Here is a 19,845-nt window from a genome sequence, read left to right as displayed (position 1 = left end):
GAACATTTTGTTTCTGATGTTGGTCACTCAAACGGAATTCTTTCCCACAAATAATGTTTAGTAAAATTGTTCAATATTTTAAAACTAGATCTTTTATTTTTGTAACAAACAAATTCGATCATGTAACACGTATACAAAGTTGCATTTTATAGTAAAATTTACATTTAGGGGTTTATTTGTCAAAATCTGAATTGCTGTGAATAGAAATTCAAATGTCAAAAACAATGCTAAAATAGCCAAGCTAAAATTATAGCAAACTGAAGATTTATTTACAGATCTGTTACTTTTGCCAATCAGGTTTCAATTCATCAAAACCTGGGTTTCGTGAATACAAAAATTTTCAAAAAACGTAAACTATTGAAATGCTGCTTAATGGGGTAATAGAAGGAAAAATACATAGAATTTAGAAGTGTAAAATGGGGTACAAGAGTTTTTTTCAACTGCAGTTCACACAGTCAGACAGGGCAACCAGGAAGCGTGACCGTAAACAACTGTGGTTAGAAAGGACTGTTCTGGGAGGTGGCATTTGCTGTGAGTATGGTAAAAGATACACCCCACAAACAATGATAATCAGAGAGACTACTTATTAAAATAAACAAACAAAAACATTACTGTTTAAAACAAAGATCCTCGTATTAAATACTCACTCGACATATGCCATGTAATACTATAGAATGGCTGATCATTTCATTATATTTAATGTTGAATTTGAAATCTATTAGGGTTATTTATTGAACCTGAAATTGTGGATAAATAACAATGGAACTACAAAAAAAAATTTGGGGGGGGAAAGTAGATGAACTAGTAAAAAATTGCCCAAATCTGAGCTTTTTTTTAACATTTTGTTCTAAAATATAAAATCCCCCCAATTTATTTTTTCCCACATTCCACTATTCATGACCCCAGTGTGTGAGCCGGTTTCAAGAAATTAACCTGATAATAAACTTACCCATAGGAAATTGTTAAACTTAAAAGAAATAGTATCCCATTTGGATATGATGAAAATACCATCCTAACATGTTCAAATGCATAATTACCTTAACAAGCCTGATTTGCTTTACTCTGTAAAATAATAAACGTTCCCATTTCTACCTAAACGAATGTGTGACGTGGTCTTATATCAAACATGGTGGGAGAGGATATCCAGCTTTAGAAGAATAAGTTGGCCATAAAATTGAGCGAGTTAATTAGAAGGCAACATCAGTGGGTGACTCGTACATTTGTAAATGTCTGATTTCGGAAAAAGTGAACAGTCCAACCTGGAAATACTTCCTCCGCAGTACAGTTACATGTTTTCCATCCATGTGTAGTAGTATTTCCAGAGTCATGTAGCCTAGGAGATCACAAAATAACATTAGCTTGCAAATTGTGAGGCTCAGGGGGCCAATGGATCTAGATACAACAGATGGCTGTATCTCTGGCTTACCTTGGGGATATAGAAACATTTAATAATCTTTAAATTACAGTTCCTCTGACACTCAGCCTGTTGAATGATTGGCTGGTTGTCAAGTGGAATCACAGTCTGCACACAGTTAGATTATAACCATCGCCAGTGCTATTGCAATAAATATAGGAAGGTGTTATGAATGACTTACATTTAGTGAATAAATGCAAGCTTATCTTAAAATGTATTTCCTCTGTTTCTTTAAGAATGGTTATGAGCATTATGGTCTTGAACAGACACAAACCCGCGACCTGGCACAATCTGTTATGTTGGATATGGCTAGCCTAAAGTATTCACGAGTCGAGTCCTTGCAGAATTTTATATTGCTTCTATCTGAAAGCAGATCATTATTTTCACTTTGATAGATTAAAGTTTATATAAATATATGTTTTTAATACTGTCTAGCCAGGTGCATGCCATGGCCGTGGATCAAATCCTGCCCAAAGATTAGGAGTCTTAGTTCCGGCACTCTGAGACCGCGGGGCTGCGTACACTGGACATAAGGTGGGATTTGTAAGTCTTGCTGAGTCCAGTCATCCAGAACTTGAGAAGTTTTATATTGTCCTCTTCTGAAGCTCCGAGAATTCCCAGTAGTTTCTGTGTATCTTCCTTTGGGCGACTGTCCACTTTGGTGAATTTGAAGAGAACTTTTACTTTACTGAGTAGAAAACAAAATATTACTCTTAAATATATAGAGAGAGAATATGGCATCAACTGGTATATTAGGTTACATAAAAAGAACTCGGTAATAACAGACATTATTCCTTATTGCAAACATTAGTTAATGGAGAACTGTCACAGTGAGCTAAAGGTTATGCCATGATTAAAGCTGGTCTGTGGGGTGTATTTTGGATGAAGATTAAATATATTATATATTTTGATATTGGTAATATAATATTAGAAAATGTGTTCTCTCGTACTCCGTCTTGAAGGGGCACTCTGGTGCCATCCCCTGGTTTAATATAAAACCGCTTAGGAATGATTTGGTATTACCCAATGGGGCTTCCTGGCAGCAAGGAACGGCCTGGATCTTTGACAGAATAAGAACTCTTCCATGTTATCAATGTCAATTTAGCATGGTAGTGTTCTATAAGCTTTTGGACATATGTTGACATCCTGTCTGAAACTGAACAGGTTAAACAAGACAGTTAATCCACGCTCAGTCACGTCAGCTTTTAAAGGGACAATATAATCACTGTAACCCAAGCAGTAAATAACTATTGCTTACTCCCGCATATATTCCAGACAGTAGACAATGGGTTATTACTAGACGTCTGTAAAAATTAATTTGAAGCAATTCTGAATAAAATGCCTGTTAATTGAGATCAGAGGAAATAGATTACGAATCAATCTCACCTGTAGACTCCACAGGTAAAACAATATTCCATCCGATTGGTTTAAGGAGTACCACGCACTTTATTCAGCTAAATCGCTTAAAACAAGTTTCTTTCTAGTTATGACGTCATATCCTGTCGCCCTTTCTAATAAGGGGACACAAATGGCACAGATAATGGGCACCTGTAAGCACAGATCTCCTGCTGTACCGATTGATTGGATGCGTGCAGATCTCCCCAGTGACATGGTACTCAGGATACCTCAAACCCTACTATTCTGTCACTGCTCTAACTGTGTAACGACCCCAGCGTACCCATACATAGTAAAACAACATTAGCATAAATCACAGAGGGTTATAGAGTCCTTACTTCATCCACTCCTCCTTCAAGCAGACCAAGCACTGATCCACCACATCCACTGAAAGGTTTTCGTTATTCAAAGCTGCCTCAATCTTGTTCAGAATGGTGAGTCCAACTGACAGTAAAAAATAAATAAATAACAGTTTAAACCAGAAAACAAGTTACAATATTTTTAAGAGTTACAACATTTGTACCAAATTAATTCAGAGTGCCATATGAGACTATTAAATTTTTTTATTTTTTTTTTTTTAAATTGCAATGTGAAGATTGTGGTGTATGGAGAGAAAATGAAAGCAAACTAAGGACTTTTTCCCAATTTTATCCGAAATCTTGCAAATTCACTTTTCATTTCACAACAAATCAATGTGTATCAGCCAAATTGCAATAGAACATGTGTTTATTTGAGCCAATTTATCATTCAGTATCTACATCGGAGCAGTCCCGCAGTCCTTGGTACATGTACAAAGTATGTGGAAATTCTACAAAGAATGAACGGATTGCACATTAGCACTTCTTTGTGTTCTATGCCAAGGATACTTACCCCTATCTGTAGCGACCGGGCTGCCACTGGAAACCACAAAGTCATACCTGCTGAGCGGCTCATCGCCCGCATACAAGACTGGGTATAAGTTGGAGCGTGGAGCACTGCGAACATCCACCATGACAGTGAATTCTGTTTAATACAATAAAATAGATGATTATTGATTATTCTGACACTTGCCAAGCCTAGAATGAGGAAGGTGTTATCAAGCGCACATTATATACAAATATAACTAGTGCAGGCTTCAGGCAGTGTAACATTAACTGGGTCCTAGAAATTATTATTAATAACAATGATGCCTCACTGTAGAATGTGGCATACAAGTCAATTTAACAGCTTAGGCTTTACTGACACAGAGAAGAGGTAGCAGTGGTGTACTAAGGGGGGGTGAGCCTACCCCCAGTGCCACTCACTAGGGGGGTGCCATGACTGGCAGTGTCATAAGTCACCCCCCCATCAATTCGTAAGGTGTGTGCCGCGGCGCCTTTGCAGCCGCATCTGTGCCCGGCCGCACTATACTGCACTGACTGCAGCAATATGGAGGAGCAGGGGGAGGAGTTTTGCGGCGTCGCACAGCGTGACCCAGACATGCGCCGTTGCCGCCTGTCCACCTTCACGGAGCGGAAAGATCCATCATCCTGTGAGGCACCAGTGGTCGGAGGCTCGGACAAGAGCAGGTCAGCGCAGAGGCATCATCAAATGTGATTAGACAATAGAATTTTATGTGAAGGGGTGGGTGCAGGTTTTTTGTTTTTTTTTTATTAAGGGGGGGTGTGCAGGGTTTTTTGTTTTTTTTTTTTATTAAGGGGGTGTGTGCAGGGTTTTTTTTTATTATTATTATTAAAGGGACACTATAGTCACCAGAACAACTACAGCTTATTGAATTTGTTCTGGTGAGTAGAATCATTCCCTTCAGGCTTTTTGCTGTAAACACTGTCTTTTCAGAGAAAATGCAGTGTTTACATTACAGCCTAGTGATAACTTCATTGGCAGCTCCTGAGATGGCTGTTAGAGATCCTTCCTGGGTCATGGCTGCCTAAAATGCATCCAAACATTCAGTATCTCCTCCCTCTGCATGCAGACACTGAACTTTCCTCATAGAGATTCAGTGATTCAATTCATCTCTATGAGGAAATGCTGATTGGCCAGGGCTGTGTTTGAATCATGCTGGCTCTGCCCCTGATCTGCCTCTTTGTCAGTCTCAGCCAATCCTATGGGAAAGCACTGTGATTGGATCAGGCTACCACTTATGATGAGGTTAGCAGACTGCTTGTTTTTTTAAGGTAAACAGCATGCAGAGTTACAGCTTCAGGCTTGAATACAGTAAGATTTTGCTACATTTAGGGAGGTATGAGGGGCCCAGGGGGACTAGATGGTGGTTTTAACACTATAGGGTCAGGAATACATGTTTGTGTTCCTGACCCTATAGTGATCCTTTAATGGAGGAGTGCAGTTTTTTTTTATTAAGGGGGCTGTGCAGGTTTTTTTTTTATTAAGGAGGGTGTGCAGGGTTTTGTTTTTATTAAGGGGGGTGTGCAGGGATTTTTTTATTAAGGGGGCTGTGCAGGGATTTTTCTATTAAGGGGGCTGTGCAGGGATTTTTCTATTAAGGGGGCTGTGCAGGGATTTTTCTATTAAGGGGGCTGTGCAGGGATTTTTTATTAAGGGGGCTGTGCAGGGATTTTTTTATTAAGGGGGCTGTGCAGGGATTTTTTTATTAAGGGGGCTGTGCAGGGATTTTTTTATTAAGGGGGGTGTGCATGTTTTTTATTAAGGGGGTGTGCAGGGTTTTTTTTTATTAAGGGGCTGTGCAGGGTTTGTTTTTTATTAAGGGTGGTGCAGAGTTTTTATGTGATGGGGTGTATGAACTTTATGTGATGGAGTGCAGGGTTTTTAAATGAAGGGGGTATGAATTTGATGTGTAGGGTGGGTGCAGGGATTGTATGTGTGGGGGGTGCACAATTTGCATGTGCAATAAATGTTCTTGAAAACATTGAAAAACATTTTTTTCTTCCCATTTTTAGGTGTGGGGGGGGGGGCAAACACTGGGTCCGTCCTGGGTGCCAAGTGCTCTAGGTATGCCCCTGAGAGGTAGCGAGCTTGCAGTCTAAAGGAGTCTAAAGTAATGAAGGTGTTTGACACTCACCAGATGTTTGCACATGAGGGGGGATTTCAGCTTGAGGACTCAACCCAAGGAAGTTGCACCGATACGCATCTTCGTATATCTCGCTGTACGGAATCACGCGGACACAGCCCACCGGGAGCATGGTCTGAGGAAAAGCACAGGAATATCTACCATTGGTTAAAAGCAAACCACATTGGAGGGATTTTTAAAGCAGTCACCTCAATAATGATTATAAGAAGGAAGTCCTATTTCTTAATTAACATTGTTATTTGAAGAATTTGCAATGTTCGATATTTTTATTTTGTATTTTTGCAGTGCAGAAGAATAGTACAAACAAGCTTGAGGTACCCCAAAGGTAATCCTCAGGCGAATTATCATGCTTTACATATGGGGTAGTCGAGAACATATGCACAATTTTATCTTTTAAACAAGCTTGAACATGCTAAGTGAGCTCACTCAATGAATTAATTGAGTAGGATGATAAGAGAATAGCAAGAGAGTAGTAGAGGGAAGAACCACTGGATGCACAGTAAGCTGACACCGTTCCTCTGGGTAAAGTAAGTGACTCATGGATGCATGGCAGTAACATGTAAACAATATAAATGTAAAGAGCCTATAATCAGTCTTGGGTCGGCTGGATTTGCCTCAGGTACCCTAATGGCGTCGTCCGGTCGCGAGATAGTCCTAGAATATAAGCTGATTTTCTGCAGCTTTTCAGCCGATGCCTGAGCTTGGAAGGCAGAGGGTAGATCTGCCGCTGGGTTGAAAGAAGGCAGCACGAGGAGTGCAGAGAAGGGTCTCCCTCCTGCCCCAGGTCGGTGTAGAGGCCTGCATCTGGGAGACACTGACTTGGGGGCTCAAAGAGTCCAAGTCCTTCTCCAATCCGGAGAGGCAGAAGGCCCTGCTGGGATGTCATTGTTGATAGCGGCTGGCCTCCTGTCTGTGTGGCCAATGCTGTGGGGTCTCACCCCTAGTGGCCCACGGCCCGGGTGGGCTTGTAGCTTTGTGTCTCTGTGCTGGAAGCAGTTGAGTGCCCAGAGGGAGCCCATTCCGCACCCGCGTTCCTCCTCCATGTTCTTCCCCTCCAGCCTGAGGCAGCGACTCTGCTTGCTTTGCCTCCCGAAATTCCCAAGAGCGAGTGAATATTTCAGCCAGTCGCCACATGGGTAGTGCTGCAGACTCGTGGTGACTGATCAGTGTGAGTACCTTGCGTGTCACAAGAAGTGGAGTCGGTCGCCATCTTGACCGCATGGAACTCTGGAGGAGGTGACGGTGCTGCAGAAAGGGTACCGCCAGGTGTGCTCACCAGGTCGGGTGATCGTCCGCTTCCCCCGATTACCGGACACGCTAGGCCACAGCCTGCATACAAGGTAAGTACTTGTCAGACCGTTACACTTCAGGCTTAGAACGGCTCTTGGAGTTAGAGTGTCGGTCTACAGTGGGACCAAGAAGGTTTCTGTGTCGCTTTAGGACGATTTAGCCACAGTTTTCAAACTGGAGAGCCGGAGCTACAGAGAACCGAGTCCGGCCATGGTGGGTGTCATGCCCCGCCCCCGCAACGTTCAATATTTATAAATGTACTCTATTGTTTAAAAAAAAAAAAGAAAAAGAAAAAAAACACATTCTTTAACTTCTACACATATTGGTTTTCCTTTTTTTTTTAGTATGCAGATCGCATGAGGTGGGCACAACTTACTAGGTGCAATATTAGTAACATAAAAATAACAAAAGGATATGTAAAACCTACCAAGGCAGCACTATATAATACACTGGATTTAAAGAACCACTGTAGGGGGAAAGAAGGCCCTCCATCACTTCTAGAAGAGTATTTTTCCTAGATATCAGAAATTCTCAAACTGATGGAGCTTAGTAAAGGACTGCCTCAATTTTCATTCATTAATCCTGGTGAAGGAATGCAGGGTTACTTACCCGCAGAACATCAAACGCCGACTGAATCAGATCGCGGTCCTGCCCCTTCCAGATGACTTGATTACCCATCAGAATGTGCCAGGCTAACACCCTGAAGTAAGCAGCGCCCAGCACCTGAGAAAGAACAAGATATGTAGAAATTCAGAAAGTCCTAGAAACTGACAAAACTTGGAAAACTCTTGACGGTTTAAATATTACAACAAAGCTTTGAATCAAACAAGCAAAAAAATAAATGAAAAAAAATAAAATAAAACTCAATATAGAGTGAAACGAAATGATATATCACAGGCTCATTCTCACGATAAGTTTCATTTAAAGGAACACTCCAGGCACCAGAACACCTTATGCTCCCCATAGAAATATAGTAATATGGGCAGACAAAATACTATCAAGCTCCTTGCACAGGTTACCCCCTCTCCCAGACTCCCTGTACATAGCTGCAATGATCGGTAAAATATCCAATACTTCCTCCTCCTCTACGAGGGGGCTCTGTGCTGGTTCACTGGCAACAGCTGCACTAATGCAGGGTAAGCTGCTTGGACAAATGCCATCTACAGCTCTCTTCCCTAAACTGTACATGAGGCTGACATTAAGCGCATAGCAACCGCACAAACCCTGCTAACACCTTATTCAGCAGCTCCAGTGTAAACATTGTGAAATGGAACTGGAATTACACATCCCAAAAACTCTTTCTGGAATAAGTATCTCTGTATATCCCACACTGGGAGGATATTGATTGAAGGAGACTCTTACGGCTGCTCTCACAAAGATAACCAGCAGCCACGAGTATCTTTTTTTGATATAGTTACATAGTTACATAGTTACATAGTTAGATAGCTGAAAAGAGACTTGCGTCCATCAAGTTCAGCCTTCCTCACACCTGTTTTTTGCTGTTGATCCAAAAGAGAAGAAAAAAAAAAAAAAAAAAAAACACACCAGTTTGAAGCACAATTTTGCAACAAGCTAGGACAAAAAAATCCTTATTGACCCCAGAATGGCAGTCAGATTTATCCTTGAATCAAGCAGTTATTACCCTACATTGAAAGATTATATCCTTGAATATTCTGTCTTAGCAAGTATGCATCTAGTAGCTGTTTGAACATCTGTATGGACTCTGATAAAACCACTTCTTCAGGCAGAGAATTCCACATCCTGATTGTTCTTACAGTAAAAAAACCTTTCCTTTGCCTTAGACGAAATCTTCTTTCTTCCAGTCTAAACGCATGGCCTCGTGTCCTATGTAAAGTCCGGTTTGTGAATAGATTTCCACACAATGGTTTGTATTGGCCCCGAATATGTTTGTATAATGTTATCATATCCCCTCTCAGGCGACGTTTTTCTAAACTAAATAGGTTTAAATTTGTTAACCTTTCTTCATAGCTGATATGTTCCATTCCTTTTATTAATTTTGTAGCCCGCCTCTGCACTTTTTCTAGTGCCATGATATCCTTCTTTAGAACAGGTGCCCAAAATTGCACAGCATATTCAATATGTGGTCTTACCAGTGATTTATAGAGAGGCAAAATGATATTCTCGTCCCGAGAATGAATGCCCTTTTTCATGCATGACAATACCTTACTGGCCTTGGCCACTGCTGATTGACATTGCACATTGTTGCATAGTTTGTTGTCTATAACAATTCCCAAGTCCTTTTCGTCCTATTGTAAGAATTCTTTTAATACAATATCTTTATAATGCATTAAAGCTAGGGTCATTTCGAAACTGGAAACACACGGATCACCAGCTTACGCTATTACTTACATGTATAAACATTAAATATGACATTGATAAGAAAAGGACATCTATAATCGAGTTCTGCACTGTCACCCAGGGTAACTGTCCCGAGGGAACGTTTAGCTCGTAGGTAAGTTATGGCATTCCAAAATCATTTCAGAACGGGTGAAACCCAAGCTGTCCTGAACATTATTAGACAGTGTTAATTCAACTCGTGTAAACACAGACATTGCCACAAAGTATTACAGGACTGTTACATGCAGTCAGATTGTTCTGGGTCGTACCTGCCTCATGTGCCTGAGAGATCGGAATACCACGGGCAGCCGGCATTCCAATAACTTAGACGTCTCATTGGAGCGGACCTCCAACACGTTGGGCTGAGGCCTGAGACTACCCTCTTCTCCATCCTGTCCCTCCCAGGCTGCACACTCCTCCTCTAAATCTGCAAACAGGGAGCAAGAATTGTCGTTGATCAGACAAATACCATAAGGAAAATAATGTCGCTCAGATTAGGGGATCCCAGTTACCTTAGGAGAATAGATAAAAAGAATAACCGCAGTGAATGTTAACATAGAACGCCATCTTCTACTAAGTGCATCAGAGAAACCTTTTGCGGAACATCTTTTTATACAATTCTGCACATTAAAAGTAACCCTATTATTTTGGGGATATAATAGTTTATTAATTCAAATGCAACCTCTATTATGGATTATAATTTTGGTTTAATTGGGAATTTCAATAATTAATTTATTAATTGTGAAATTAAACATATAAACATTACATAACAACTAATCCTGCTCCTCCAACTGATTTGTACAAATGAACAAGGTTGTACTGCGCACATATGAACACGTCCCTATTCATGCTCCAGAATCATATTTAACACAAGCAAAGGGCTCTAGGAGACAGAGGGTTTGGGGTTATATCATAGGGAGGTCACTTTTGTTGTGTTGATGTTAGTTGCAAAATGCTGTAGAACACACACAGTAGCAGCTTTGGTGACTGTTGTCCCTTTAACTTGCAAAATCGATTTACACTTTGTTCTTGCTGTGCTATACACAAGAACGTGCTACTAAAACACTAACGCATCTAATTGTCTAAATATTTGATGACGGGTTCCAAAACATCAAATGCTGAAAACATATCTTCAGGACTGACACTAAAAGAGGACATCAGATTTATTTATAAAATATTTTACCAGGATGGATACATTGAGATTTCTCTCGTTTTCAAGTATGTCCTGGGTCCACAAAACATTGCATTGTTACAATAGGATACAATATTACAAAAATATAATATACAAACTATAACTATATATACACACACATATAAATGTAATACACAACAGGTAATAAATATATTAAACCATGACAGGTGCATTCTGTGCTGAGGTATAATGCCATAAATCTCTTAAAAGATTTTAGATCGAATGAAGATTTGACTGTGCCCCTGAGGTTATTCCATAATTGCGGTGCTCTGTAGGAAAAGGAGAATCGAGCCACTTTATTTTTGTATTGCAGGATACTAAATATCGTGCTAGTACTGGATCGGAGTAAATCCTGGGGATTGTCAGTACGGTTACTAAACAAGGCACTGACAATCCCCAAGAGAATCCTGAAATTTGCACCTAATATTTTGAGTACTTCATTTTAAATATAGAAGATTTGTGCCTTATCCCTGGTAACAGATCTTATAAAGCAGATTTTTGAAAGCGTGCTTGACCTAAACTCTCCACTGGTCAACAGCGACACAAAAAAACAAAACGACTCCTATTTAATCTTACTTTGCGATGAATTCACTGGATAAGGCGTGTGAGAGTGGCCCAAACAAATTCCCTATTTACACCAACCTGCTTGCTTTTCCATCTGTACCAAGGTGTCCTCAGTAGGAGCGCCCTCCAGCAGCTTCTCTGTCAGGCGGCAACCACAAGCCTTTAGCAGCCTTCAGTAAAGACACAAATGGCAGCTCAATGTTTTACTAAATAGCAAATAAAACATCAATTTACTTGTGTATGTATAGACAATACTTTCAGCAATCTACAAAAACCGATTAAAGAGTCACAAGATACGTACAATTCAATTGAAAGATTTATAAAAAGTGTTCTAAAAGTGAACTAAACTTCTACAATTAGACCAATCACCATGGAAACCAAAAGAACATATTCTTATATGGAATTTCGCCGTATTTTACCGAGGCTCGTATCCAAGAAATAACAATCAGTCTTTGCTCGATGCTTTTACATTTTGTCACCTTAAATATACTTTACACACATGAGCTTCAGACACAATTCCCAATTAAACATAACATCGCACAGACTCAGCTACAGTGAATTTGGACATAATTACCCCAGGAATGATCTGATTTTTATAAGGCGGAGCTGCCATCTTAGAATTGCATCAAGCTTTTTAAACCAATAGTTAAGATTTAATACAAAAACAGACAGCATGTGATTCCATCGGCCAATCAAAACCGGAGGTCCCCCAGAACTGAGCCGATTAGCGTCCATTATTTTACTTTGCAGAGGAAAGAGGGGGGCGTTTGCATTTTTTTATTTACCCAATGATAATGTAGAATATCTTCGGCCCAAAATAATTTCCATGTTAAAATATCAACACAGGTTTTTTGACGCTCTATATAAATAACTGTACTGACTCAAGTTTTGCGTTTATTCTCAATGTCAATGTCTAAATCGTGTTTAACCCCTTAAGGACACATGACATGTGTGACATGTCATGATTCCCTTTTATTCCAGACGTTTGGTCCTTAAGGGGCTAAAGTCAAGTAACTGTTTCACCTACTAATTTGCGGTCATTGAAACCCCCTTCAATGTTGTTCACAATCCTTTTTAAATGGTTATGAGAGTGCTTATACAAGCTCGATATACGTTTTACAGCAAGTTACATCACAATATGCTCCCTGTTACCATGCAAAGGAGGTATGGAGGCAGGCCCATAAATTGTCATCATTGGTGAGAGAGGTCAAGGAACGGGCTGCGTTTCCATTTCGTTTATGTAGGTATGGAGTAAACGCTGTGTTTATCCGCAGGGGTCGCTGGGGGCATCCAAACTGCTCCGCATCAAACACCTGATGGAGAAAAACCATCATAAAGTTTAAACCCTCAGTGAAAATTAATAATTTTTAAAAAATGGCTACTGTGAACATGTGCTCGCAACAGACAGTATGAATCTTAGATTTCAATATCTAAGCTATCTAGTTCCCAGTATCCTCCTGTGCTGGATGAGAGGAGGAGGTTTTAAGAATTCCTTCCGATTTTCAATACCACAATAGTATAATCTATCTATCTATAAAAAAAAAAAAAAAAAAGCTACTTCTCAGAATTACTAGTTTGGTTTCAGTGTTAAACACTGAACTGTAGGTTGTAAGGTAAACGTTGGTCTTCTCTGGCACAAAAAAAAAAGTAAACAACATATCATGCCTTTTCATTTAGTAAATAAGTATTTATACTTCAAAACCTACAACCTTTTCTTGTATTGTTAAAAGGGACACTATAGGCACCCAGATCACTTAATCTCATTGAAGTGGTCTGGGTACAGTGTCCGTGTCCCCTTAACTCTGCATGTAAAAATATTGCACTGTTTACAATGCCGGGTTAAGACTGCCTCAAGTAGCGATCTTCCAAACAGCCACTAGATGCACTTCCTTGGTTTACATGGGGTTTAACTGTGGGAAATGACGCTGGACGTCCTCAAGCGCTTTAGGTTTCCTCATCGCTGTGACAGTAGGAGGAGACTAAACCAGCGCCGAGACAACTTGGCTCGGGAATCAGGTAAGTTAAAGAAAGGGTTTTTAACCCTTTCATGAGAGGGAGACAGAGGGACACTATAGAATTGGGAATACAGTTTAAGATCCCCAACACTATAGTGTGCTTTTAACCCCTTAAGGACCAAACTTCTGGAATAAAAGGGAATCATGACATGTCACACACGTCATGTGTCCTTAAAGGGTTAAATAAGATGTAGGAAACGCTGTATATACTGCAATATGTATTTTATCCAAAATGTAAATAAAGTAAGTGTATCAGCATACCGGGTCACCTGTGCCACAAACTGACAATGACTGCAATCAAAGCTGCCATTAATTCAACTCCAATTATTAAAACTATTTCATTAAAGTCACAAGCATTGAAAGGAACACGTCCTGCTAGAGTTCACCCATTTCCTTTTAATGCATTATATATATTCAGCAGTGAGCTCTGCCCAGACCAGGAAGCGACTCGACCAATCACAATGTTCAGTTAGCTTTCTGAATCACTGATGAACTTATTCAACAAGCAGTGATTTATAAACAAGGAATTCTGTGAGCTGTAGTTTAAATGTCACCTTTCCACTGAAGAAATCTGACAGTTTAACCACAACCCCCTGAAATACAAGTCAGAATATCACGCACACCAACATTTTTGGTGCAAAAGGAGAAACACTAAAGGTTGTGGTGAGGGAGAAGAAGAAATAGGTCAATGGAGCAAAACTAAATGTAGATAAAGAAGATTACAAAATAAATAAGAATAACGAACTGTGATCTAACCTACACACTGCATCTAAAATATGAGTCTCTTTAAGGTGATAATAAGTTTCCTCTGCCCATTAAGAAGGCTCTACTTTGATCCCTGGATACAACTCCCATCATTCATTAAATCAGCAACTGTTTGGTTAAGAGTAATGGAGGGTTTTTTTTTGTTTTTGTTTTTTAAATATTTGTAGATGTTGCCTAACTGGGTAATAAGCTTTGCATCCAGATTATAACATTATCTAGAATAATTCTCTAGGTCTCTTCCTGCATATCCCAATCCAGCTGTGAGCTACTCACTTTGAACGCTTTTCCTTGCAGCTCGTCTATGATTCCTCTGATCTTAGCCAACAGGAATGGCCAGGAGTTGATAAGATAAATTCTGTCCATCATGATGACAATAATGCTGTACCAGCGCTGGAAGCCACGGGCAAGGCTGTCTTTAATGAAGAACGTGTGGCTAAACACAAAACCATGTTGTTCATCGCCAAAAAAGATGGGACCCTCCCTACCCGGGCAGACCTAGCAGGAAGAGAGAAATTTGAATGGTCTTTTTTTATCACAATTCACAGATATGCAGATAAAGTAAAACAGGAATACAGATTTATTTCCAGGAGAGTTTGAGCAAGCATACCTGTATATTTCCTCTATTCTCCTACTTTGAGCTTACATGTTACCTGGGGGGGTTAGTTCACAAAAAATGGAGAGACCCGGCAAGTGGCTGTCCCACTTTATCTAAAAAAAGACTAGACAGAGTACTTCAAGCTGCTCTGTCACCTTCTGGGGTCTTTGCATATTTTGGTGACTATGCTAGTTGGTGTGCAGTGGCTGTGAGGTGCAAGGAAAGGTAGGTCTTATTTGCCTGAAGCGGTCACTAGCGGCTGCCCCCTTGACCATCCGTGGTAGCCTCTTCAACTCTGGAGCTTCACCTGCCAGGAGCTCATGTCAGTGCTGTACTCTCGAGCTTGCGTAACAGTGTAGAGGACCCGTGAGAGTCTCCATAGACAATGCTTTTGTTCTCACAGCCATCCCTAGCAATGACTGAGGGAAATGACAAAACTTGACAGCGATCGCTCCATGTTTTGTCAAGCTGAGTGAATGTACATAAGACAGAGTACTCCCTACTATTTCAGTAAAATTGCAACACAGTCATTGTTTTATAATTATGAAATACTCATTTATTTGGTGGTGATGGTGATGGGTATATTTTAACAGATCTACTTTCACTTCTCCCAATAGATTTATAGTGGCAACAATTTAATAAGAACTGTAGAACGTTCATGCAGTGACTGAATCCAATATTAATAAATGGTGTTTCCTTACCTCACAACTCAAACTGCGAACACAGGCCTGGCGGACAATACTGAATAACTGTGGGTGGTTTGGGTGCTGATGGCTGACATATTTGATGGATGTCTCCTTGTCATGGCTAATATACCCAGGATGACCTGCAGCCAGAGAACGACAACCCTAAAAGACCCCAAAAGACAGACATTGGTTACAAGGCAATGACAAGCCAAGGCAATGGGTTCAGATTTCCTGCTTTATTTACTTACAGGCTAATTCTGGCTAATTCACTAAAGCGTGAACTGTTGGGAATTCAGAGTGAAATTCAGGTTTAAGGCAGAGAAACAGAACTGGATACACGGCTGACTTGAATAACTTTTCCAATTCACTATTTTAGCCTCAACATTGAATTTCGGACAATTCACACTTTAGTAAATAACGACGTGTGATATTTTCCAGATGTACAGAAATTACCTCACACATATCCGATTTCTTGAGTCTGGGGCTATTGGATTCTGCACTTGCCCCCTCTGCGGGGCTGTGTGACCGAATCCTGCTGCTCATCTGGATTCCCACCTCCTCTTCCTCTGCTGCTTCCCCCTGCCCGAAGCTATCTCCACAGCCGGCCCCCTGGGGAAGTGGGGAGTGCAGTGCTTCTGTGCAAAACAAGGTGCGTGGTCCATGCAGCTCACAGAAGTGGCAAAGAGCCACAATAGCATTCATCTTGGCAGTCAGATGAGCACAGGTACACTACATGTACAAAATTCTTCTGGGAAGACAGGTACTAAAATGCAAAAATAACAATACTTACATTCAAAACTCAACATTAAAATTCACACTTTAGTGAGTAACCCTGTAAAGTGTGAATTATCAAGAATGTAACATTTTAGCCCAAATGGACACATTATCCATGTCTGTGCAGAATTGTTCAGCAAATTCAACATTTTAACAAAATCTAAATAGCCACATTTAAAGGAACACTATAGCGTTGACTATCTATTAGGGTCCTTGACCCACCACAGATCAAAGGGTAAAGGGTATTAAAATAAAATTTTCTCCCCTGCCTCGAGATTATCAGCCTTGATGATCTTAGCTTTTCCAATGCTTTCCCATATAAAAGCAATAGGACCCTATTGCGCATGCACAGCAAAATGACGTACTGCGTCTATCAGCACCTCGTCATAGAGATGTATTAAATCAATCCATCTCTATGGGGTGCATGCAGCATCCCCATGCAGAGCGTGGAGACGCTGAATGCCAGTACTGCGCACTGTGCAGCACTGACCCAGGAAGCACCTCTAGAGGCCATCTCAGTGACTGCCACTAGAGGTGTTTCTAGGCTGTAATGTAAACGCTGCCTTTTCCCTATAAAGGCTGAGTTTACGTTAAAATGCCTGCAGGGACGGGCTATAGACACCAGAAAACCTACGTTACGCTGCGGTGGTTCCGGTGACTATAGCGTCCCTTTAACATGAAGCCGCTGATCTGGAAACGTTCTCGAAGAATCTCCTGCTTGGCTATAGTCACCACTCGGCTATTTTACCCCTAATTTCACCATTCACACTGGCTACGATTCGTTGTTTAGTTAATAAACCCCTGGGCTATGGTAAATCCCTATGGAGGGGATAACTGCAGCTCCAGGTAATGCTGTGACCCCAGACATCCTCAATATCCAACATAGCCCATGTCTGACATTACTCAATCCCTGACATCGCACCCTGGGCACTAATATTAGTACATCTCGCCATTCTTATTAACCCCTGCCTGCCCGAATCTCCCAGCTCCCCCAGCTCCCACTGAGGGCTCACCTGTCAGCTCACCATGTTTACATCACGTGATGAGAGCTGACTTCCGGCTCCGAGGGACATACCAAGTGCATACCATAGAATGGGGGGGGGGGACGTCCACAAGTAAAGACCCAGCTACGTTTACACACAGAGTCCTGTGCAATTGTGGGGCCTTAGTCATGTTTGTAGAGATAGTTGACGTGCAGAGCGAGAGACGAAGAACGGAGGATTAAAAGGATTGTGCATTTCGTGCGCCCCTCTGATGATGCGGAATGGTTTAACCCGCCTATTTATAAACAGAGGCCAGGCTGAGTCAGCTGACTTTGCATGTGATCCATCACATGTGCTGTGAGTGTGACCTGCCTGAGAGGGCAGATCACTCCTTCTCAAAGCATAGCTCCCAACTGGCCCTGTTTAGGAGGGACAGTCTCTAATCTGGGCCCAAATCCTGCTGTCCCTCCTTTGTAGGTGCTCCTTATAGCTGGTGTGTCTGAATGTATAACAGGCCCGCACAGCAATAACACTACCATTAATGTGTTTTTATACCACAATCACAGGTGCTAAAGTCAGAATTCCATGTGAATTCAAAGTGAATTTGTGTTTTAGGAGGCGCGTAGTGCTACCTGGCATGGGCGCGCTATTTGGCTAGAACAGGCTGCTAATGCGGGTGGGGAACCTTCAGCCCCCCAGATGTTGTCGACAACATCTCCCTTGATGCTCTGTTAGCATAATGGCTGTAAGAGAATTATGGGAGATGTAGTCCAAAACATCTGGAGGGCCGAAGGCTCACCCCTGCTAATCCAACCAATAGCTCCCCATTCATGTAAAAAAGGTACTTTATTAGAGATATTTAGTTCAGCTATTTTGCCCTTAAATGTCAAACTCAACTTAAAATGCTCACACTAGTAAATAACCCTGCAAATGTGTTTAGAAACCAGCCTTTGTAAATAAGATACCTTGTTCTTGTTTTGTTCTTTATCAATTTTTAATACAGTCACCTAGAATTTCTCAAAACAGCCCTGCCTCTGGCCACACCCCTGTCACCCCTATAATTAAAATGTCCCCTGTGTCTATTTGGGACGTGTGCCAGTAACCTAACCTACACATTATGTGGGAGTCTAGACGTTTGTTTAGAAAGACATCTCTAACTTGTTGAGTAGCTTCAAGAATTCCACTTTGAGAAAAAGGTTCTCAGAGTATCGGAAGATGAAGAATGCCCACAGTTCCCACAAGAAGCATTATGTCAAGCAGAAACTACTCTTAGAAGAAAAACCTAAGATCTACAAGTTCTTGATGTAAGGTAATATCGTACACCATTCAGCCACTTTAAAACCACTGACATGTAAAGTGAATAACATTGAATATATTGTTACAATGATACCTGTCAAGGGGTGGGATATATTAGGAGCAAGTGAACAGTCTCTTCTTGAATTTCATGTGTTGAAAGCAGGAAAAAAATTTCAAGAGAAAAGATCTGAGTGACTTTGACAAGAGCAAGTCTTGTAGGTTGTTCCCAGCTTACAGTGATTAATACCTAACAAAAGTGGTGCAAGAAAGGACAGCCAGTGAACCGCCATAAGGATCATGGGCACCCAAGGATCATTGATGTACGTGGGGAGTGAAGGCTATCATGTCTGGTCAGATCAAATAGAAGAGATACTGTAGCTCAAATTGCTGAAAAACGTAATGCTGGTCATGATAGAAAGGTGTCAGTAACACACAATGCATCGCAATTTGACGCACAGCCTCAGACCAGTCAGAGTGCCCATGATGACCCTTGTCCACCACAAAAAAATGTCCTCAGTGGTGACGTAAGTGGCAGAACTGGGCCATGGAGCAATTGAAAACTCTTGCCTGGTCTGATGAATCACATTTTCATTTAGCTCAGATGGATGGCCCGGGTGCGTCGTTGACCTGTGGAAGAGATGGCAGCAGGATGCACTATGGGAAGAAGGCAGGCTGGTGGAATTATGCTCTGGGCAATGTTCTGCTGGGAAACCCTGGGTCCTCCTGGAATTAATGTGAATGCTCCTCCTTTGACACGTACCACCTACCTAGAAATTGTTGCAGCCCACGTACACCCCTTCACAGTAACGGTGTTCCCTAATGCAAGAGGCCTCTTTCAGCTGGAAAAAGCACCCTGACACTGCAAACATTTGTGCATGAATGGTTTGAGGAACAGGACAGAGTTCTAAGGGTTGCATTGGCCTCTAAATTCCCAAGATCTCAATCCAAGTGAGCATTTGTGGGATGTGCTGGAACTACAAATTAAGTCTATGGAGGTCCAACCTTTTGGTGCCATTTAAAGGACACGTTCAGAAATCTTGTGGAATCCTTACCTCGATGTATCAAAGCTGTTTTGACAGCATGAGGGGGAGGGGGGGGGGGGGGGGCAGCACAATATTAGGCAGATGGTTTTAATGTTGTGGCTGATTAGTTTAGATGTTAATTTGAGAATACTGTCACTTTTTAAATTGATATTAAAATGTTTTGAAATGGACATCACAATCCACTTCCATCCAAAGTACAGCAAAAGCTGATTGACAGGTGCAATGGGCAGGGCTTAGAATATTGATTGACAGCAATCCAAGATGGAGGAGCCCAGTTTCAGAGGTGTGAATTTCTACATTTAATTTTCTCACATATTCGTTAAATATATAGAGTATAAGTAAACATTAAAAATAATGCGAAGCGACAATTCCCATTTAAATAAATTTTAAACCTGATATTAAGGTAATGTATAGTATACAGATCCACTTTAAAATATATTTAAAAAAAAT

At 41.0% G+C, this 19,845-nt stretch overlaps 2 protein-coding genes across 2 annotated transcripts in view; both read right to left on the bottom strand.

The window, feature by feature from the left end:
- Positions 1-19,845, bottom strand: part of PEMT (phosphatidylethanolamine N-methyltransferase) — a 440,725-nt gene that overhangs the window by 136,992 nt on the left and 283,888 nt on the right. The window lies entirely within an intron of this gene.
- On the bottom strand, positions 75-17,182 carry FLCN (folliculin). The gene is made up of 12 exons (XM_063430674.1): positions 17,087-17,182; positions 15,753-16,062; positions 15,315-15,461; positions 14,292-14,513; positions 12,391-12,551; positions 11,317-11,408; positions 9,752-9,909; positions 7,734-7,847; positions 5,826-5,949; positions 3,680-3,811; positions 3,148-3,253; positions 75-2,102 (listed from the first exon to the last, which is right to left on the bottom strand). The coding sequence occupies exons 2-12, from the start codon at positions 15,999-16,001 to the stop codon at positions 1,901-1,903; spliced, it is 1,707 nt and encodes a 568-aa protein (XP_063286744.1). The 5' UTR covers positions 16,002-16,062; positions 17,087-17,182; the 3' UTR covers positions 75-1,900.

Source organism: Pelobates fuscus, chromosome 8 (genome assembly GCF_036172605.1).
Source record: "Pelobates fuscus isolate aPelFus1 chromosome 8, aPelFus1.pri, whole genome shotgun sequence".
In the NCBI taxonomy this organism is placed as follows: Eukaryota; Metazoa; Chordata; class Amphibia; order Anura; family Pelobatidae; genus Pelobates; species Pelobates fuscus.
Note: the sequence above shows the minus strand (reverse complement) of the source record. Positions and strands in the feature narration are given on the sequence as shown.